Source organism: Oncorhynchus keta, chromosome 27, assembly GCF_023373465.1.
Source record: "Oncorhynchus keta strain PuntledgeMale-10-30-2019 chromosome 27, Oket_V2, whole genome shotgun sequence".
NCBI lineage: Eukaryota > Metazoa > Chordata > Actinopteri > Salmoniformes > Salmonidae > Oncorhynchus > Oncorhynchus keta.
This window is the reverse complement of record NC_068447.1, coordinates 15,578,947-15,603,058: the sequence shown is the minus strand read 5'-3', so window position 1 is coordinate 15,603,058 and position 24,112 is coordinate 15,578,947. Positions and strand designations below refer to the sequence as shown.

General features: G+C 43.1%; 1 protein-coding gene across 3 annotated transcripts in view; it reads right to left on the bottom strand.

Annotated features, from left to right (window-relative positions):
• Window positions 1–24,112, bottom strand: part of LOC118378578 (ERC protein 2-like) — a 613,000-nt gene that overhangs the window by 460,726 nt on the left and 128,162 nt on the right. For all 3 annotated transcript variants that reach the window (XM_052481811.1, XM_052481812.1, XM_052481813.1), the window contains one exon: window positions 7,669–7,836. In XM_052481811.1, the coding sequence (XP_052337771.1) occupies window positions 7,669–7,836 (168 nt within the window). The remainder of the gene's footprint in view (window positions 1–7,668; window positions 7,837–24,112) is intronic.

The window sequence follows — 24,112 nt, the reverse complement described above, 5'->3', positions numbered from 1 at the left end:
ATTCCACAGGAGGTTGGTGGAACCTTAATTGGGGAGGACGGGCTCATGGTAATGGCTGGAGCGGAATAGGTGGAATGGTATAAAATACATCATACATGTTTTGATGTCATTCCATCCGCTCCGTTCAATCTATTTGCATGGCCTTGCTCTCCTCAGAAGCCTCCACTGCTAGATGTCCCCTACCCATCCATATGGATGGGACTCAACAGTGACCAAGATTGTCCTGAGCTGGTGTAAAACATGTTGTGTAGAGAGAGAGAGAGGGAGAGCAAGAGAGAGCAGGAGAGAGCGGGAGAGTAGGAGATGGAGAATAAGGGTTCTTTCTGAGAAAATAGAGGTATGAAGGAAGTTAGGAAGTGTGACTTTGACAGTTTTATATTCCACATATAATCCCAGAGAGTTTATTCAGGTATTCCAAGCTGTACGACGTTGTAAAGACCACAACACAGGACAAAGACAAAGACAAACTGAAACATAAGATACGGGGAGATCGTAGAGACACAGAGGAAGAGAATAAAGGAAAAATGGAACGTACGGTATGTGGACAGTCAAGTAGAGATAATCTAGACAGAGAAAAAGCGAGGGGGGGAAAGGTGAAGGGACAGTCTCTATTTCTCTCTCTTTCAGTATCAAAGGCGTCCAATGAAACTAGGCCAGAGCAAGCGATGACAGAGCTGCCAGGAAGAATCATCTTGGAGACAGTGTCCCATGTTGCCAAAGAGCTGCGTCCGTAAAGTGATCCACTATTAAACCTGCTAGACACTAACATCTAGATTCTACACTAACACAGTCTGCTCTGTATGTATAGCAGAATGATCTAAAGAAAAACTCTACATTAACATTTGAATCATTTATCCAGATTGACGTACAGTTAGTGCTATAGCTGTCGCTGGGTGAGACAACAACATATCACAGTCGTAGTACATTTGTCCACAAATAAAGAAGTTATCAGCAAAGTCAGTGCTAGTTGGGATAGTAGGAAAAGACTGAGATGTCTTATTTAAGATACTCTTTGAAGAGGTAGGGTTTCAGATGTTTTCAGAAGATGTGCAGGGACTGTCCTAGCTTCAGGGGGAAGCTGGTTCCACCATTGGGTTTCTAGGACAGAGAAGAGTTTTGACTGGGCTGAGTAGGTGCTCTACACAAGTCAACCCAGAGTGAGTGTGTGTGTCCTACTGGTGGTGTGTCCTACAGAGGTGAATGTGATACAGGATACTATACTTCCATACAGACCGTCTGGCTTCTAGAAGCATGAATATGGATGGAGACAACCGCAATGTTTGAACATGAATAACACATGTACGCCAAAACCACACCACAACTGAGCCACTGTGTCCAAGCACCCCGAAATAACGAAAATTAACAAATAAATAAATAAATGCATCATTATGTATTGGTCACAGTAGTACAGGCCAGGGGTAAAACAGACGTTTCTCTGTCCAGGCCTTCAGCTACGTCAGCGTCAATGCTCACACAACCCTCTCCCACTCCTTCTTTAATGTATTTACAATAGTGTTTTTTTATTCTAAATCAAATCTTTGACCATTATAAATGATTCGTCCAGACTTCACATGTAAACTATGACCTCATGGGAGTACGATCTACTGCTGGGGTGGGGACAAACAACCATGTTAAGGTGGCACTTCGCTCCAATAACAAGTTGCCCACAGTTACAGATCTAGGATCAGTTTACCCTCCCAAAATCCTAACCTTAACCATTAGGGGGATAAATCCTAAGCTTAACCATTAGTGGGATGAATCCTAACCTTAACCATTAGTGGGATAAATCCTAAGCTTAACCATTAGTGGGATAAATCCTAAGCTTAACCATTAGTGGGATAAATCCTAAACTTAACCATTAGGGGGATAAATCCTAAGATTAACCATTAGGGGGATAAATCCTAACCTTAACCATTAGGGAGATAAATCCTAAGATTAACCATTAGGGGGATAAATCCTAAACTTAACCATTAGTGGGATAAATCCTAAGATTAACCATTAGTGGGATAAATCCTAAGCTTAACCATTAGTGGGATAAATCCTAAGCTTAACCATTAGTGGGATAAATCCTAAGCTTAACCATTAGTGGGATAAATCCTAAGCTTAACCATTAGTGGGATAAATCCTAAGCTTAACCATTAGTGGGATAAATCCTAAGCTTAACCATTAGGGGGATAAATCCTAAGCTTAACCATTAGGGGGATAAATCCTAACCTTAACCATTAGGGGGATAAATCCTAACCTTAACCATTAGGGGGATAAATCCTAACCTTAACCATTAGGGGAATACATCCTAACCTTAACCATTAGGGGGATACATCCTAACCTTAACCATTAGGGGGATAAATCCTAACCTTAACCATTAGGGGGATAAATCCTAACCTTAACCATTAGTGGGATAAATCCTAACCTTAACCATTAGGGGGATAAATCCTAACCTTAACCATTAGGGGGATAAATCCTAACCTTAACCATTAGGGGGTATTGCACACTGTCCTTAGATCAGAGTATAAGGATAACTTTATCTTACTTTCGGCACTGCAGCAGCGCCTACTGTATGGCTGTACAGTATACCATGTTGAACATGGTAAATACTTTAAAATGCTATGTTGTCATATTTAAGAGTAAATTATTTGTTTAATGGTAAGGCTGATTCAGAATATTAACAAGTCTTGGCTGTGGTCTCTCTCTCTCTTCCTCTCTCTTCCTGTTTCAGCTGGCAGTTATTTCTGCAGCATGTTAAGTATCACACATTATAGGGTGATTGCAGTCCTCTAAAGTAGGTTCTAAAGCAGGGCACTTTAGTCAATCGGCTGGTTAGCCCCTCAGAACCCAATCACAGTTGATTATAGCAGCACAGGCTGAGTGCAGGCGAGCTAGATCCTCTATTGTACCCATATATTCTGTACTCACACGTGTAGTTCAACATGTCAGGATGTGAGTGTGTGTGTTTAATTAGTGTCCTGGACTGGTTTGGGATAGCATTTTAATATATGTTATAACCATGTTAACAGTCATCACTGTGTTCTTCCTCTACAATCACTGGATGGAGAGAAAACGATGCCAGGACAAACAAACAAACAAACAAACAAACAAACACACACACACACACACACACACACACACACACACACACACACACACACACACACACACACACACACACACACACACACACACACACACACACACACACACACACACACACACACACACACACACACACACACACACAGAGAAACAGAAACAGACACACATACGCCAACCCGTCATCATCACAAACACACACTCTGGGTGGGCATTGGATTGGGGTTGTTTCCAGGGGGAAGAGTAAGCCTGCCGGACCCACAGAGATGCATCATATCATCTCCAGAGCTGGCCTGCATCTGTGACATGTCAGCCAATGTGTGTGTGTGTGTGTGTGTGTGTGTGTGTGTGTGTGTGTGTGTGTGTGTGTGTGTGTGTGTGTGTGTGTGTGTGTGTGTGTGTGTGTGTGTGTGTGTGTGTGTGTGTGTGTGTGTGTGTGTGTGTGAGAGAGTGTGTGTGTCTGTCTGTCTGGTTTAGATATCTGCTCCCTCTCTCTGCAGGGGGAACACATTCTCAGTGATTTACAGCCTAATGGACTGACTGGGGCTGCTGCTGTTAGTCCGGAGAGGCCTGGAGGGATGAGACCTTTATGAGAGACACAGCTGGGTAGTGTGATACTGTTCATCTAACACAGTGTAGGCTGCACGTACAGTTACACAACTACAAGAGCCATTCAGCCAGTCAAGTCAGCCATTCAGTCAGCCATTCAGCCATTCAGTAAGCCATTCAGTCAGCCATTCAGCCATTCAGTAAGCCAGTCAGTTAGCCATTCAGCCATTCAGTAAGCCAGTCAGTTAGCCAGGCATTCAGCCATTCAGTCAGCCATTCAGCCATTCAGCCTGCCAGACATTTTCCTTGACACCCAAAAGTACTCGTTACATTTTGAATGCTTAGCAGGACAGGAAAATAGTCCAGTTCAGGCACTTGACAGAACATCCCTGGTCATCCCTACTGCCTCTGATCTGGTGGACTCACTAAACAGAGAACATCCCTGGTCATCCCTACTGCCTCTGATCTGGCGGACTCACTAAACAGAGAACATCCCTGGTCATCCCTACTGCCTCTGATCTGGTGGACTCACTAAACAGAGAACATCCCTGGTCATCCCTACTGCCTCTGATCTGGCGGACTCACTAAACAGAGAACATCCCTGGTCATCCCTACTGCCTCTGATCTGGCGGACTCACTAAACAGAGAACATCCCTGGTCATCCCTACTGCCTCTGATCTGGCGGACTCACTAAACAGAGAACATCCCTGGTCATCCCTACTGCCTCTGATCTGGAGGACTCACTAAACAGAGAACATCCCTGGTCATCCCTACTGCCTCTGATCTGGCGGACTCACTAAACAGAGAACATCCCTGGTCATCCCTACTGCCTCTGATCTGGCGGACTCACTAAACAGAGAACATCCCTGGTCATCCCTACTGCCTCTGATCTGGCGGACTCACTAAACACAACATGCTTTGTTTGTAAATGATGTCTGAGTGTTGAAGCCTCTGGTTTTCCGTAAATAAAAAAAACTGTGAAATGGTGCCATCTGGTTTGCTTAATATAAAGAATTTGAAATGATTTATACTTTTACTTCCCAAATACTTTTAGACTTTTACTCAAATAGAATTTTACTGGGTGACTTTTACTTTACTTTTATTTTCTATAAAGGTATCTTTACTTTTACTCAAGTACTTTTTCCACGAGTGATCAGCCATTCAGTCAGCCAATCAGCCATTTATTTTATTTTATTTATCCTTTAGCCATTTAGCCTTTAACCAGGAAAGTCAGTTAAGAACAAATTCTTATTTTCAATGACGGCTTGGAACAGTGGGCCTGTTCAGGGGCAGAACGACAGATTTGTACATTCAGCTCGGGGATTTGAACTTGCAACCTTCCGGTTACTAGTCCTAACCTAACCACTAGGCTACCCTGCCGCCCCATTCGGTCAGTCGGTCAGTCAGCAAGCTATTCAGTTGGTCAGCCAGCAAGTCATTCAATCATTTAGTCACTCAGTCAGTCACTCAGTTCGTCGGCCAGTCAGCCATTCAGTCAGTCAGTCAGCCGGTCAGTCAGCCAGCCCTTCAGTCAGTTATTCAGCCAGCCAGTCAGTCAGCCATTTAGTCAGCAAGTCAGTCAGCCTAGTTAAACAAAAACGTTAAAAAGTCCGACAGTCAGTCAGCCAGCCATTCAGTCAGTCAGTCGGTCAGCCAATCAGCCAGTTGGTCAGTCAGCAAGTCAGCTAGTCAGCCAGTCAGTCAGTCAGCCATTCAGCCAGTCAGTCAATTGGTCAGCCAGTCAGTCAATCAGCCATTCAGGTCAGTCAAACAGCCCCAAAAAATTAAGAAGTCAGACAGTCAGTCAGCCATTCAGCCAGTCGGTCAGTCGGTCAGTCATTAAGTCGGTCAGCCGGTCAGTCAGCCGTTCAGTCAGTCAGCCATTCAGTCGGTCAGTCAGCCAGTCAGTCAGTCAGCAAGCCGTTCAGTCAGTCGGTCAGCCAGCCAGTCATTCAGCCAGCCAAACAGTCAGTCAGCCATTCAGTCAGCCGGTCAGTCAGACAGTCAGCCAGACAGTCAGTCAGCTATTCAGTCGGTCAGCCATTCAGTCAGTCGGTCAGCCAGCCGGTCAGTCAGCTGGTCAGTCAGCAAGTCAGTCAGCCATTCAGTCAGTCAGCCATTCAGCCAGTCAGTCAGCCAGCCAGCCACTCAATCAGCCAGCCGCTCAATCAGCTAGCCAGCCAGTCAGCAAGCCGTTCAGCCAATAGGCCATTCAACCATTCAGCCATTCGGTCAGCAAGTCAGCCGGTCAGTCAGCCATTCAGTTGGTCAGTCAGCCATTCAGTCATCCATTCAGTCAGTCAGCCAGTCAGTAAGCCAGTCATTCAGCCAGTCAGCCAGTCATTCAGCCAGTCATTCAGTCAGTCAGCCAGCTATTCAGTCAGTCAGCCAGCTATTCAGTCAGGCAGCCAGCTATTCAGTCAGTCAGTCAGTCAAACAGTCAGCCAGTCAGTAAGCCATTCAGTCAGTAAGCTATTCAGTCAGTTAGCCAGCCAGCTATTCAGTCAGCCTTTCAGTCAGTCAGTCAGTCAGTCAGTCAGCCATTCAGTCTGTTGACCATTCCGTCAGTCAGTCTGCCATTCAGTCAGTCGGCCATTCAGTCAGCCGGCCATTCAGTCAGTCAATCAATAAGGTGGGGACATGTTAGGGTAGGTAAAGGCCTCTTCTATTCCTCTCCTGTTGCTTTATTTCAGGGAAGAAGAGTCTTTCACCAGGGGCCAATTATGAATGATGGACCCCAGAGAAGGGGAGGAAATTAGCAGTGACCCTCAGCTTCTCTCTGACCCGCCCCCAGGGACCATACTGTAAATTACAGCCCTCATGGATCTATGGGAACCAGGAAGTTTGGCAAACCAATCAGAAGGCAGGGCTCCTCCTATGCAGTGCAGAGTGTTTAGTCAGGGAGTAATGGAACACCTAGGACAAGTTCTTTAGTCTGGGCTAAGTCAGTCTATCTGTGCCTTCACAGGGCTACTGTACACAACATTGTCTAAACATGTCGCTGTGATGTCACTCCTCACACACACACACATGCATGGCTTCAGAAGCTTTTATAAGGTTCATTCTGCAGACAGACCCATGGCCACCTGGTGTGTGTTTCTGTCCTCTATGGGCCAATTACACACACGTAAAGGTTCCTCTCTACTCTCCCTCTTCTGCCTCTTTCCTCCTCCGTCGCTTTCCCTTGCTGTGTTTAATGGGGTTAATAGAGGTTGGGGGGTTCCTGTCCATGCCTTATGTATGAGTAAAGATGCCCTTTAGTCACTATCTGATGTAGCCATTCCTAATTAGCCTCTTACCTTCGACCCATGGGCTCTGTCTCACGCCCACTGCCTAACGAGCTCATTTATATCAAACTAGGATGGATATGAGTGCGCCTTTCTTCTCTGTCCTGTCAGGGACCCATCAGCATTAGTGATGATGTGATGTCAACAAATACTGTAGTCACTTAATTCAATTGAATAAAGTCATAAACAGTTGTATAAGTATGAGACCTTCTCACAGGGCCGACTTCCTCTCCTAAGGGTACATCGTTTGACTGGCTTCCTCTTCAACCTACACTTCAGGTAGCGTGTGTGTTTCCGTGTGCGTGTGCGTATGCATCTGAGTGTGTGCTTATCCGTGTGTGTGTGTGTGTGTGTGTATGCATCTGAGTGTGTGTGTGTGTGTGTGTGTGTGTGTGTGTGTGTGTGTGTGTGTGTGTGTGTGTGTGTGTGTGTGTGTGTGTGTGTGTGTGTGTGTGTGTGTGTGTGTGTGTGTGTGTGTGTGTGTGTGTGTGTATCCCGTGTGTGTTATCCGTGTGTGTGTGTGTGTGTGTGTGTGTGTGTGTGTGTGTGTGTGTGTGTGTGTGTGTGTGTGTGTGTGTGTGTGTGTGTGTGTGTGTGTGTGTGTGTGTGTGTGTGTGTGTGTGTGTGTGTGTGCTGAGAGAAGGATGTCTCCGGGGTCATACTCAGTGGTGACTCCCCAAACTAGCGGACTAATTAGTTGTAATTAACACTATTGGAAAACAGCTAGTCACATTCACACACACACCTTCTTCTGCAGGATGTTGACCTTCCTCTCCTTAACATCCAGCATATCCTTCATGTCCCGGATCTCTCCGGCCAGCGTGTCCTTCTCCTCCGTCAGGTCCTGGAGCTGCTGGGTCTTCATACTGAGGAAGGACTCCTTCTCTTCCAGACGAACACGCAACGCATCCACCTGGGAGAGAGAGAGATAGGAGGGCTCAGATTAAACTAGCTCTTATTGAACAATCGTGTCGGGCATGAAGAAGGCTACAATGTCACAACCACAGCATAAAATAAGACAGAGAGAAAGGAGAGACAGAAAGACATGTAGATGGACAGACAGAGACAGAAAGACATGTAGATGGACAGACAGAGACAGAAAGACATGTAGATGGACAGACAGAGAGAAAGGAGAGACAGAAAGACATGTAGATGGACAGACAGAGACAGAAAGACAGACAGAAAGACAGAAAGAGAAAGACAGACAGAAAGACATGTAGATGGACAGACAGAGAGAAAGGAGAGACAGAAAGACATGTAGATGGACAGACAGAGACAGAAAGAGAAAGACAGACAGAAAGACATGTAGATGGACAGACAGAGACAGAAAGACAGACAGAAAGACAGAAAGAGAAAGACAGACAGAAAGACATGTAGATGGACAGACAGAGACAGAAAGAGAAAGACAGACAGCAAGACAGAAAGAGAAAGACAGACAGAAAGACATGTAGATAGACAGACAGAAAGAGAAAGACAGACAGAAAGACAGAAAGAAAGAGAAAGACAGACAGAAAGACAGAAAGAGAGGAGAGAGACAGAAACACAGAAAGAGAGGAGAGACAGAAAGACAGAAAAAGAAAGATAGACAGAAACACAGAAAGAGAGGAGAGAGACAGAAACACAGAAAGAGAGGAGAGAGACAGAAACACAGAAAGAGAGTAGAGACAGAGTGAGGCACAGAAAGACAGAGAAAGACAGACAGAAACACAGAAAGAGAGGAGAGAGACAGAAACACAGAAAGAGAGGAGAGACAGAGTGAGGCAGAGAAAGACAGAGAAAGATAGACAGAAACACAGAAAGAGAGGAGAGAGACAGAAACACAGAAAGAGAGGAGAGAGACAGAAACACAGAAAGAGAGGAGAGAGACAGAAACACAGAAAGAGAGGAGAGAGACAGAGTGAGGCAGAGAAAGACAGAGAAAGAGAGAGTGACATAGACAGAGACAGAGAAAGAGACAGAGGGAGAGAGATAGAGAGAGCGACAGAGAGATATCCACTTCTTTATTCCAGTATATTAGCTATATGAACCCACAGTATGTACCACAGACCACAGGGTTCTCTGTTGTTATTGGGCATATACTGTACAGGTATCAATCCTCACTGCCTAACATCAACATTCTTTGGACATTTCTCCACATTGTAGTGTCTAGAGTCTCACTCTGAGCTGGCTGTCAGAGTGTCAGACTGCTAGTGCTGATTACATTAACAGGTTGTGTTGCCATGGAGCCGTGCTACTGCTGCTGGGTAGTCATCAGCGCCATGTGAAACCAGGCTACCCTTGTTTAATTCAACTTCCAAGGTCTGTCTGTGTGCGTGTGTCCGTCTATTTGAACTTGTTATCGGGCATTTTAACAAGCCTGGGGCTCAGAGGAGATGGTGTGAATGTTTTAAGGGTTTGATGGAACATCTTTCAGAGACTTTACAGGGCATTTCCACAGAGAGAGAGAAGATACAGCATGTGTGTGTGTGTGTAACATGCAGTGATAGAGGTTCTCTCAGAGCCATTAGCACCAGGCTGGTACCCCCAGGTGTAAGATGGGAAAGTATGTATCTCATATTACCTGGCTGGCAGTGTCCCAGACCCTGCTACTAAGGCCTGCTCTGTTCTTCTCTCCCTGGCACTCACACACTGCACTGACACCCCTAATCCGACTCTCTGGACTGGACATCTCAGGTGTGTATGTGTGTGTGTGTGTGTGTGTGTGTGTGTGTGTGTGTGTGTGTGTGTGTGTGTGTGTGTGTGTGTGTGTGTGTGTGTGTGTGTGTGTGTGTGTGTGTGTGTGTGTGTGTGTGTGTGTGTGTGTGTGTGTGTGTGTGTGTGTGTGTGTGTGAGAGAGAGTGACTGTCTATGTGTGTGTGAGTATCTAATCCCCCCCCCACCTGGCAAAGAGCAATTTAGAAAGAATGTGTAAGCGTCGGTGAGCAGGAAATCCCTCAGATCACTCACTAAGCTGTGATACACTAGTCTCTGAATGGTAATACCCTCTTATAGCACGCCCTAGGTGCCTGGGACAGAATCACATTCCCTGAAACACAGAGACAGAGGAAAGGAGAGAGAGAGAGAGAGGGAGTGAGGAGGGGTAGACCTCCTGGTAGATATTGTAATCACTGTAGCACGTTGAAACTACCGTCATCTCCTTCAGTGAACGTGAAAATGCTACTTCACCCAGTAATGCACTGTAGAGCTCTCTGTCAACATATACACTGCTGAGATGATGGATATGGAGCTAAATGTATGTTGTGGAGACTAAAGGCCTCTCTCTCACTCTCTCTCTCTCTCTGGTGAGACAGGGAGATCTTGTGAAGTGATGAAAGCCATCTCTCCATCCCCGTCTCTATCTCCCTCCCCCCTATCCTTCTCCCTCCCCCCCTCTCCTTCTCCCTCCCTCCCTCTTCCTAGGATTCTTCCAGTGTACATCAGTAGGTGTGAGTTGTGAGGAGAAACAGAGGGGTTGGGATCCCTCCAGTCCCGCCAAACATTGTTTTTGGGGTCCATCCCACATTTCTCAACGCCACGCTGCCCTGTGACAACACGCAAAACAGAATGCCTGCTGTCTCCACGGCAACCAGGGACTCGTTTGGCCCGAGCTATTGGATGCTGGCGTGGACATTCTGTTTTGTAATTACAGTGTTTCATTGGCTCAGAGAGGGGGAGTCGGGAATAGATCAGCCCAGAGAGAGAGAGGTGGGGAGAGAAAGAAAGAGAGATGGGAGGAAGAGAAAGAAAGCGAGGGAGCAGTCCAGTCCGGCCTGGCTCAGTCCAAATCCGAGGGGGACGGGGGAGATTGCATCGAGGCGTGCCGGTGCATAGATGAATTAAAAACACATCCATCGCCCTATCTCTCCAAACCCCAGCGTAAGCCTCCCAGCCCCTCACTCAACACCAGATCATTTAAAAAGGTTTTGATATGTTTTCAAGATTTCGTGGTTGCAAAACTATTAATTCTTGGCAAAGTGAGATGCAAATGCGCACACAGTCATTCATACACACTATCATTCTCACACACTCATTCATACACACTATCATTCTCACATGCGCATACATGCATAGTATGTGTGCAGCCCTGGACACACGAACACAGTCTTGCGCATATACATGCGCACACACACACACACACACACACACACACACACACACACACACACACACACACACACACACACACACACACACACACACACACACACACACACACACACACACACACACACACACACACACACACACACACACACACACACACACACACACTCCCCCACTTCACCTCCCCTTTCATATTTCTAATGACAGCCAAATCTGCTTTTTGGACGTTGGTTTGCTAAGTAAAACAGCGGTTTAAAGAAAACACCAGCACTGTTAGTCTTCACCTCCCTTTTTCTGCTTCACGTTTCATCATAAAAGTTTTTCTGGCAGCCGAATCTGCAAAAGGTATAAAACCTCGAGTCGGCTTTGGGTCCAATAAACAACTAGGAGACTATATGAGGAGACCACAGTACCAGAGAGCCTGAGAATACCACAGTATTGTACAAAGTAACAGGTCAGGAATTATACCTTCTGCCTTATAAAGGACATTACAAACCCTTAGGCAGGCATGATACAAAGCTCAGGGGTGCATGCTCAGACCCCTCCTGTACTCCCTGTTCACTCATGACTGCATGGCCATCATTAAGTTTGCTGATGACAACAGTGGTAGGCCTGATCACCGACAACGATGAAACAGCCTATAGGGAGGAGGTCAGAGACCTGACCATGTGGTGCCAGGACAACAATCTCTCCCTCAATGTGACAGGAAAAGGAGGACCGGGCACGCCACCATTCTCATCGACGGGGCTGTAGTGGAGCAGGGTGAGTGCTTCAAGTTCCTTGGCGTCCACATCACCAACAAACTAACATGGTCCAAGCACACCAAGACAGTTGTGAAGAGGGCACGACAAAACCTATTCCCCCTCAGGGGACTGAAAAGATTTGGCATGGGTCCTCAGATCCTCAAAAGCTTTTACAGCTGCACCATCGAGAGCATTTTGACGGATTGCATTACTGCCTGGTATGGCAACTGCTCAGCCTCCGACCACAAGGCACTACTGAGGGTAGTGCGTACGGCCCAGTACATCACCGGGGCCAAGCTTCCTGCCATCTAGGACCTCTATACCAGGCGGTGTCAGAGGGAGCGCCTAAAAATTGCCAAAGACTCCAGCCACCCTAGTCATAGACTGTTCTCTCTGCTGCCGCATGGCAAGCGGTACCGGAGTGCCAAGTAAGTAATTAGGTTTGGTCGGTCGGTTACTCTCTCACTCAGTCACTCACTCAGTCACTCACTCAGTCACTCACTCAGTCACTCACTCACTCACTCACTCACTCACTCACTCGCTCACACAGTCAAGTCAGTGACCTGGGTGTTGCTTCTTATGTTCTACCTCATGGACCTTTCTAAACACAATGCTGAACCTGCTTTGGAAGGAAATACAGACAACATGCTCACTGCACAGTTTTTCTTCTCCTGAAGCAGGACGGTGCAGTTGGTTGTCTCTGGTTGCTATGATGAGTTGTAGTCAGACAGCGTGTGTGTTATCCGGGAGTATGTCAACAACGTGCCATATGACATCCATTGAAATACATGTATTTGAATACATCTGCAGTGAAATAAATCATCCCAATTCAACAGATAATATTAGAGTAATTAGTGTTTAATTTGCCCTAAAAAAATACTATTGTCTAAATACAGTAGCATTACTATATTTACATACCATAGTATTCACTGTTTTTGTGGACATGACTGTAGTGTATTTGTGGACATGACTGTATATTGTATATTGTTGTAACACCTGCTAACTAGGGTTAGCTAAAATGGCACTGCTTCCTGACTATACCAGTTACTGTTAAATGAGGGGAACACCTCAATCAGGACATTAGACACTATACCAGTTACTGTTTAATGAGGGGAACACCTCAATCAGGACATTAGACACTATACCAGTTACTGTTAAATGAGAGGAACACCTCAATCAGGACATTAGACACTATACCAGTTACTGTTTAATGAGAGGAACACCTCAATCAGGACATTAGACACTATACCAGTTACTGTTTAATGAGGGGAACACCTCAATCAGGACCCAAGACACTATACCAGTTACTGTTAAATGAGGGGAACACCTCAATCAGGACCCAAGACACTATACCAGTTACTGTTAAATGAGGGGAACACCTCAATCAGGACCCAAGACACTATACCAGTTACTGTTAAATGAGGGAACACCTCAATCAGGACATTAGACACTATACCAGTTACTGTTAAATGAGGGGAACACCTCAATCAGGACATTAGACACTATACCAGTTACTGTTAAATGAGAGGAACACCTCAATCAGGACATTAGACACTATACCAGTTACTGTTAAATGAGGGGAACACCTCAATCAGGACATTAGACACTATACCAGTTACTGTTAAATGAGGGGAACACCTCAATCAGGACATTAGACACTATACGAGTTACTGTTAAATGAGGGGAACACCTCAATCAGGACATTAGACACTATACCAGTTACTGTTAAATGAGGGGAACACCTCAATCAGGACATTAGACACTATACCAGTTACTGTTAAATGAGGGGAACACCTCAATCAGGACATTAGACACTATACCAGTAACTGTTTAATGAGAGGAACACCTCAATCAGGACATTAGACACTATACCAGTTACTGTTTAATGAGAGGAACACCTCAATCAGGACATTAGACACTATACCAGTTACTGTTAAATGAGGGGAACACCTCAATCAGGACATTAGACACTATACCAGTTACTGTTTAATGAGAGGAACACCTCAATCAGGACATAAGACACTATACCAGTTACTGTTAAATGAGGGGAACACCTCAATCAGGACATAAGACACTATACCAGTTACTGTTTAATGAGAGGAACACCTCAATCAGGACATTAGACACTATACCAGTTACTGTTTAATGAGGGGAACACCTCAATCAGGACATTAGACACTATACCAGTTACTGTTAAATGAGGGGAACACCTCAATCAGGACATTAGACACTATACCAGTTACTGTTTAATGAGGGGAACACCTCAATCAGGACATTAGACACTATACCAGTTACTGTTTAATGAGGGGAACACCTCAATCAGGACATTAGACACTATACCAGTTACTGTTTAATGAGAGGAACACCTCAATCAGGACATTAGACACTATACCAGTTACTGTTTAATGAGGGGAACACCTCAATCAGGACATTAGACACTATACCAGTTACTGTTAAATGAGAGGAACACCTCAATCAGGACATAAGACACTATACCAGTTACTGTTTAATGAGGGGAACACCTCAATCAGGACATTAGACACTATACCAGTTACTGTTTAATGAGAGGAACACCTCAATCAGGACATAAGACACTATACCAGTTACTGTTTAATGAGAGGAACACCTCAATCAGGACATTAGACACTATACCAGTTACTGTTTAATGAGGGGAACACCTCAATCAGGACATTAGACACTATACCAGTTACTGTTTAATGAGAGGAACACCTCAATCAGGACATAAGACACTATACCAGTTACTGTTTAATGAGAGGAACACCTCAATCAGGACATTAGACACTATACCAGTTACTGTTTAATGAGGGGAACACCTCAATCAGGACATTAGACACTATACCAGTTACTGTTTAATGAGAGGAACACCTCAATCAGGACATTAGACACTATACCAGTTACTGTTAAATGAGGGGAACACCTCAATCAGGACATTAGACACTATACCAGTTACTGTTTAATGAGAGGAACACCTCAATCAGGACATTAGACACTATACCAGTTACTGTTTAATGAGAGGAACACCTCAATCAGGACATAAGACACTATACCAGTTACTGTTTAATGAGAGGAACACCTCAATCAGGACATTAGACACTATACCAGTTACTGTTTAATGAGGGAAACACCTCAATCAGGACATTAGACACTATACCAGTTACTGTTTAATGAGGGGAACACCTCAATCAGGACATTAGACACTATACCAGTTACTGTTAAATGAGAGGAACACCTCAATCAGGACATTAGACACTATACCAGTTACTGTTAAATGAGAGGAACACCTCAATCAGGACATTAGACACTATACCAGTTACTGTTAAATGAGAGGAACACCTCAATCAGGACATAAGACACTATACCAGTTACTGTTAAATGAGAGGAACACCTCAATCAGGACCCAAGACACTATACCAGTTACTGTTAAATGAGGGGAACACCTCAATCAGGACATTAGACACTATACCAGTTACTGTTAAATGAGGGGAACACCTCAATCAGGACATTAGACACTATACCAGTTACTGTTAAATGAGAGGAACACCTCAATCAGGACATTAGACACTATACCAGTTACTGTTAAATGAGAGGAACACCTCAATCAGGACATTAGACACTATACCAGTTACTGTTAAATGAGAGGAACACCTCAATCAGGACATAAGACACTATACCAGTTACTGTTAAATGAGAGGAACACCTCAATCAGGACCCAAGACACTATACCAGTTACTGTTAAATGAGGGGAACACCTCAATCAGGACATTAGACACTATACCAGTTACTGTTAAATGAGGGGAACACCTCAATCAGGACATAAGACACTATACCAGTTACTGTTAAATGAGAGGAACACCTCAATCAGGACCCAAGACACTATACCAGTTACTGTTAAATGAGGGGAACACCTCAATCAGGACATTAGACACTATACCAGTTACTGTTAAATGAGGGGAACACCTCAATCAGGACATTAGACACTATACCAGTTACTGTTAAATGAGGGGAACACCTCAATCAGGACATAAGACACTATACCAGTTACTGTTAAATGAGAGGAACACCTCAATCAGGACCCAAGACACTATACCAGTTACTGTTAAATGAGGGGAACACCTCAATCAGGACATTAGACACTATACCAGTTACTGTTAAATGAGGGGAACACCTCAATCAGGACATTAGACACTATACCAGTTACTGTTAAATGAGGGGAACACCTCAATCAGGACATTAGACACTATACCAGTTACTGTTAAATGAGAGGAACACCTCAATCAGGACATTAGACACTATACCAGTTACTGTTAAATGAGGGGAACACCTCAATCAGGACATTAGACACTATACCAGTTACTGTTAAATGAGGGGAACACCTCAATCAGGACATTAGACACTATACCAGTTACTGTTAAATGAGGGGAACACCTCAATCAGGACATTAGACACTATACCAGTTACTGTTTAATGAGGAGAACACCTCAATCAGGACATTAGACACTATACCAGTTACTGTTAAATGAGAGGAACACCTCAATCAGGACATAAGACACTATACCAGTTACTGTTTAATGAGGGAACACCTCAATCAGGACATTAGACACTATACCAGTTACTGTTTAATGAGAGGAACACCTCAATCAGGACATTAGACACTATACCAGTTACTGTTTAATGAGGAGAACACCTCAATCAGGACATTAGACACTATACCAGTTACTGTTTAATGAGGGGAACACCTCAATCAGGACATTAGACACTATACCAGTTACTGTTTAATGAGAGGAACACCTCAATCAGGACATTAGACACTATACCAGTTACTGTTTAATGAGGGGAACACCTCAATCAGGACATTAGACACTATACCAGTTACTGTTTAATGAGGGGAACACCTCAATCAGGACATTAGACACTATACCAGTTACTGTTTAATGAGGGGAACACCTCAATCAGGACATAAGACACTATACCAGTTACTGTTTAATGAGAGGAACACCTCAATCAGGACATTAGACACTATACCAGTTACTGTTAAATGAGGGGAACACCTCAATCAGGACATAAGACACTATACCAGTTACTGTTTAATGAGGGGAACACCTCAATCAGGACATAAGACACTATACCAGTTACTGTTTAATGAGGGGAACACCTCAATCAGGACATAAGACACTATACCAGTTACTGTTAAATGAGAGGAACACCTCAATCAGGACATAAGACACTATACCAGTTACTGTTTAATGAGGGGAACACCTCAATCAGGACATTAGACACTATACCAGTACTGTTTAATGAGAGGAACACCTCAATCAGGACATAAGACACTATACCAGTTACTGTTAAATGAGGGAAACACCTCAATCAGGACATAAGACACTATACCAGTTACTGTTTAATGAGGGAAACACCTCAATCAGGACATAAGACACTATACCAGTTACTGTTAAATGAGGGAAACACCTCAATCAGGACATAAGACACTATACCAGTTACTGTTTAATGAGGGAAACACCTCAATCAGGACATAAGACACTATACCAGTTACTGTTTAATGAGGGGAACACCTCAATCAGGACATAAGACACTATACCAGTTACTGTTAAATGAGAGGAACACCTCCATCAGGACATTAGACACTATACCAGTTACTGTTTAATGAGAGGAACACCTCAATCAGGACATAAGACACTATACCAGTTACTGTTAAATGAGGGAAACACCTCAATCAGGACATAAGACACTATACCAGTTACTGTTTAATGAGGGAAACACCTCAATCAGGACATAAGACACTATACCAGTTACTGTTTAATGAGAGGAACACCTCAATCAGGACATTAGACACTATACCAGTTACTGTTTAATGAGAGGAACACCTCAATCAGGACATTAGACACTATACCAGTTACTGTTAAATGAGGGGAACACCTCAATCAGGACATTAGACACTATACCAGTTACTGTTTAATGAGAGGAACACCTCAATCAGGACATTAGACACTATACCAGTTACTGTTAAATGAGGGGAACACCTCAATCAGGACATTAGACACTATACCAGTTACTGTTAAATGAGAGGAACACCTCAATCAGGACATTAGACACTATACCAGTTACTGTTAAATGAGGGGAACACCTCAATCAGGACATTAGACACTATACCAGTTACTGTTAAATGAGAGGAACACCTCAATCAGGACATTAGACACTATACCAGTTACTGTTTAATGAGGGGAACACCTCAATCAGGACATAAGACACTATACCAGTTACTGTTAAATGAGGGGAACACCTCAATCAGGACATTAGACACTATACCAGTTACTGTTAAATGAGAGGAACACCTCAATCAGGACATAAGACACTATACCAGTTACTGTTAAATGAGGGGAACACCTCAATCAGGACATTAGACACTATACCAGTTACTGTTAAATGAGGGGAACACCTCAATCAGGACATTAGACACTATACCAGTTACTGTTTAATGAGAGGAACACCTCAATCAGGACATTAGACACTATACCAGTTACTGTTAAATGAGGGAAACACCTCAATCAGGACATAAGACACTATACCAGTTACTGTTTAATGAGAGGAACACCTCAATCAGGACATTAGACACTATACCAGTTACTGTTTAATGAGGGGAACACCTCAATCAGGACATTAGACACTATACCAGTTACTGTTTAATGAGGGGAACACCTCAATCAGGACATTAGACACTATACCAGTTACTGTTTAATGAGGGGAACACCTCAATCAGGACATAAGACACTATACCAGTTACTGTTTAATGAGGGGAACACCTCAATCAGGACATTAGACACTATACCAGTTACTGTTTAATGAGGGAAACACCTCAATCAGGACATAAGACACTATACCAGTTACTGTTTAATGAGGGGAACACCTCAATCAGGACATAAGACACTATACCAGTTACTGTTTAATGAGGGAACACCTCAATCAGGACATAAGACACTATACCAGTTACTGTTTAATGAGGGGAACACCTCAATCAGGACATTAGACACTATACCAGTTACTGTTTAATGAGGGGAACACCTCAATCAGGACATTAGACACTATACCAGTTACTGTTTAATGAGAGGAACACCTCAATCAGGACATTAGACACTATACCAGTTACTGTTTAATGAGGGGAACACCTCAATCAGGACATTAGACACTATACCAGTTACTGTTTAATGAGGGGAACACCTCAATCAGGACATTAGACACTATACCAGTTACTGTTTAATGAGGGGAACACCTCAATCAGGACATAAGACACTATACCAGTTACTGTTTAATGAGAGGAACACCGCAATCAGGACATTAGACACTATACCAGTTACTGTTAAATGAGGGGAACACCTCAATCAGGACATAAGACACTATACCAGTTACTGTTTAATGAGGGGAACACCTCAATCAGGACATAAGACACTATACCAGTTACTGTTTAATGAGGGGAACACCTCAATCAGGACATAAGACACTATACCAGTTACTGTTAAATGAGAGGAACACCTCAATCAGGACATAAGACACTATACCAGTTACTGTTTAATGAGGGGAACACCTCAATCAGGACATAAGACACTATACCAGTTACTGTTTAATGAGAGGAACACCTCAATCAGGACATAAGACACTATACCAGTTACTGTTAAATGAGGGGAACACCTCAATCAGGACATAAGACACTATACCAGTTACTGTTTAATGAGGGAAACACCTCAATCAGGACATAAGACACTATACCAGTTACTGTTTAATGAGAGGAACACCTCAATCAGGACATTAGACACTATACCAGTTACTGTTTAATGAGAGGAACACCTCAATCAGGACATAAGACACTATACCAGTTACTGTTAAATGAGGGAAACACCTCAATCAGGACATAAGACACTATACCAGTTACTGTTTAATGAGGGGAACACCTCAATCAGGACATAAGACACTATACCAGTTACTGTTTAATGAGAGGAACACCTCAATCAGGACATTAGACACTATACCAGTTACTGTTTAATGAGAGGAACACCTCAATCAGGACATTAGACACTATACCAGTTACTGTTAAATGAGGGGAACACCTCAATCAGGACATTAGACACTATACCAGTTACTGTTTAATGAGAGGAACACCTCAATCAGGACATTAGACACTATACCAGTTACTGTTAAATGAGGGGAACACCTCAATCAGGACATTAGACACTATACCAGTTACTGTTAAATGAGGGGAACACCTCAATCAGGACATTAGACACTATACCAGTTACTGTTAAATGAGGGGAACACCTCAATCAGGACATTAGACACTATACCAGTTACTGTTAAATGAGAGGAACACCTCAATCAGGACATTAGACACTATACCAGTTACTGTTAAATGAGGGGAACACCTCAATCAGGACATTAGACACTACCAGTTACTGTTAAATGAGGGGAACACCTCAATCAGGACATTAGACACTATACCAGTTACTGTTTAATGAGAGGAACACCTCAATCAGGACATTAGACACTATACCAGTTACTGTTTAATGAGGGGAACACCTCAATCAGGACATAAGACACTATACCAGTTACTGTTTAATGAGAGGAACACCTCAATCAGGACATTAGACACTATACCAGTTACTGTTTAATGAGGGGAACACCTCAATCAGGACATTAGACACTATACCAGTTACTGTTTAATGAGGGGAACACCTCAATCAGGACATTAGACACTATACCAGTTACTGTTTAATGAGGGGAACACCTCAATCAGGACATAAGACACTATACCAGTTACTGTTTAATGAGGGGAACACCTCAATCAGGACATTAGACACTATACCAGTTACTGTTTAATGAGGGAAACACCTCAATCAGGACATAAGACACTATACCAGTTACTGTTTAATGAGGGAAACACCTCAATCAGGACATAAGACACTATACCAGTTACTGTTAAATGAAGGGAACACCTCAATCAGGACATTAGACACTATACCAGTTACTGTTTAATGAGGGGAACACCTCAATCAGGACATTAGACACTATACCAGTTACTGTTTAATGAGAGGAACATCTCAATCAGGACATTAGACACTATACCAGTTACTGTTTAATGAGGAGAACACCTCAATCAGGACATTAGACACTATACCAGTTACTGTTTAATGAGGGGAACACCTCAATCAGGACATTAGACACTATACCAGTTACTGTTTAATGAGAGGAACACCTCAATCAGGACATTAGACACTATACCAGTTACTGTTTAATGAGGGGAACACCTCAATCAGGACATTAGACACTATACCAGTTACTGTTTAATGAGGGGAACACCTCAATCAGGACATTAGACACTATACCAGTTACTGTTTAATGAGGGGAACACCTCAATCAGGACATAAGACACTATACCAGTTACTGTTTAATGAGGGGAACACCTCAATCAGGACATTAGACACTATACCAGTTACTGTTTAATGAGGGAAACACCTCAATCAGGACATAAGACACTATACCAGTTACTGTTTAATGAGGGGAACACCTCAATCAGGACATTAGACACTATACCAGTTACTGTTTAATGAGGGGAACACCTCAATCAGGACATAAGACACTATACCAGTTACTGTTTAATGAGAGGAACACCTCAATCAGGACATTAGACACTATACCAGTTACTGTTTAATGAGAGGAACACCTCAATCAGGACATTAGACACTATACCAGTTACTGTTTAATGAGAGGAACACCTCAATCAGGACATTAGACACTATACCAGTTACTGTTAAATGAGGGGAACACCTCAATCAGGACATTAGACACTATACCAGTTACTGTTTAATGAGAGGAACACCTCAATCAGGACATTAGACACTATACCAGTTACTGTTAAATGAGGGGAACACCTCAATCAGGACATTAGACACTATACCAGTTACTGTTTAATGAGAGGAACACCTCAATCAGGACATTAGACACTATACCAGTTACTGTTAAATGAGGGGAACACCTCAATCAGGACATTAGACACTATACCAGTTACTGTTAAATGAGGGGAACACCTCAATCAGGACATTAGACACTATACCAGTTACTGTTAAATGAGAGGAACACCTCAATCAGGACATTAGACACTATACCAGTTACTGTTAAATGAGGGGAACACCTCAATCAGGACATTAGACACTATACCAGTTACTGTTAAATGAGGGGAACACCTCAATCAGGACATTAGACACTATACCAGTTACTGTTTAATGAGGGGAACACCTCAATCAGGACATAAGACACTATACCAGTTACTGTTAAATGAGGGGAACACCTCAATCAGGACATTAGACACTATACCAGTTACTGTTTAATGAGGGGAACACCTCAATCAGGACATTAGACACTATACCAGTTACTGTTAAATGAGAGGAACACCTCAATCAGGACATAAGACACTATACCAGTTACTGTTTAATGAGAGGAACACCTCAATCAGGACATTAGACACTATACCAGTTACTGTTTAATGAGAGGAACACCTCAATCAGGACATTAGACACTATACCAGTTACTGTTTAATGAGGGGAACACCTCAATCAGGACATTAGACACTATACCAGTTACTGTTTAATGAGAGGAACACCTCAATCAGGACATTAGACACTATACCAGTTACTGTTTAATGAGGGGAACACCTCAATCAGGACATTAGACACTATACCAGTTACTGTTTAATGAGGGGAACACCTCAATCAGGACATTAGACACTATACCAGTTACTGTTAAATGAGGGGAACACCTCAATCAGGACATTAGACACTATACCAGTTACTGTTTAATGAGAGGAACACCTCAATCAGGACATTAGACACTATACCAGTTACTGTTAAATGAGGGGAACACCTCAATCAGGACATTAGACACTATACCAGTTACTGTTTAATGAGAGGAACACCTCAATCAGGACATTAGACACTATACCAGTTACTGTTAAATGAGGGAACACCTCAATCAGGACATTAGACACTATACCAGTTACTGTTAAATGAGGGGAACACCTCAATCAGGACATTAGACACTATACCAGTTACTGTTAAATGAGAGGAACACCTCAATCAGGACATTAGACACTATACCAGTTACTGTTAAATGAGGGGAACACCTCAATCAGGACATTAGACACTATACCAGTTACTGTTAAATGAGGGGAACACCTCAATCAGGACATTAGACACTATACCAGTTACTGTTTAATGAGAGGAACACCTCAATCAGGACATTAGACACTATACCAGTTACTGTTAAATGAGGGGAACACCTCAATCAGGACATTAGACACTATACCAGTTACTGTTTAATGAGGGGAACACCTCAATCAGGACATTAGACACTATACCAGTTACTGTTAAATGAGAGGAACACCTCAATCAGGACATAAGACACTATACCAGTTACTGTTTAATGAGAGGAACACCTCAATCAGGACATTAGACACTATACCAGTTACTGTTTAATGAGAGGAACACCTCAATCAGGACATTAGACACTATACCAGTTACTGTTTAATGAGGGGAACACCTCAATCAGGACATTAGACACTATACCAGTTACTGTTTAATGAGAGGAACACCTCAATCAGGACATTAGACACTATACCAGTTACTGTTTAATGAGGGGAACACCTCAATCAGGACATTAGACACTATACCAGTTACTGTTTAATGAGGGGAACACCTCAATCAGGACATTAGACACTATACCAGTTACTGTTTAATGAGGGGAACACCTCAATCAGGACATAAGACACTATACCAGTTACTGTTTAATGAGGGGAACACCTCAATCAGGACATAAGACACTATACCAGTTACTGTTAAATGAGAGGAACACCTCAATCAGGACATTAGACACTATACCAGTTACTGTTAAATGAGGGGAACACCTCAATCAGGACATTAGACACTATACCAGTTACTGTTTAATGAGGGAAACACCTCAATCAGGACATTAGACACTATACCAGCTACTGTTTAATGAGGGGAACACCTCAATCAGGACATAAGACACTATTCCAGTTACTGTTAAATGAGAGGAACACCTCAATCAGGACATTAGACACTATACCAGTTACTGTTTAATGAGGGAAACACCTCAATCAGGACATAAGACACTATACCAGTTACTGTTTAATGAGAGGAACACCTCAATCAGGACATTAGACACTATACCAGTTACTGTTAAATGAGGGAAACACCTCAATCAGGACATAAGACACTATACCAGTTACTGTTTAATGAGGGAAACACCTCAATCAGGACATAAGAC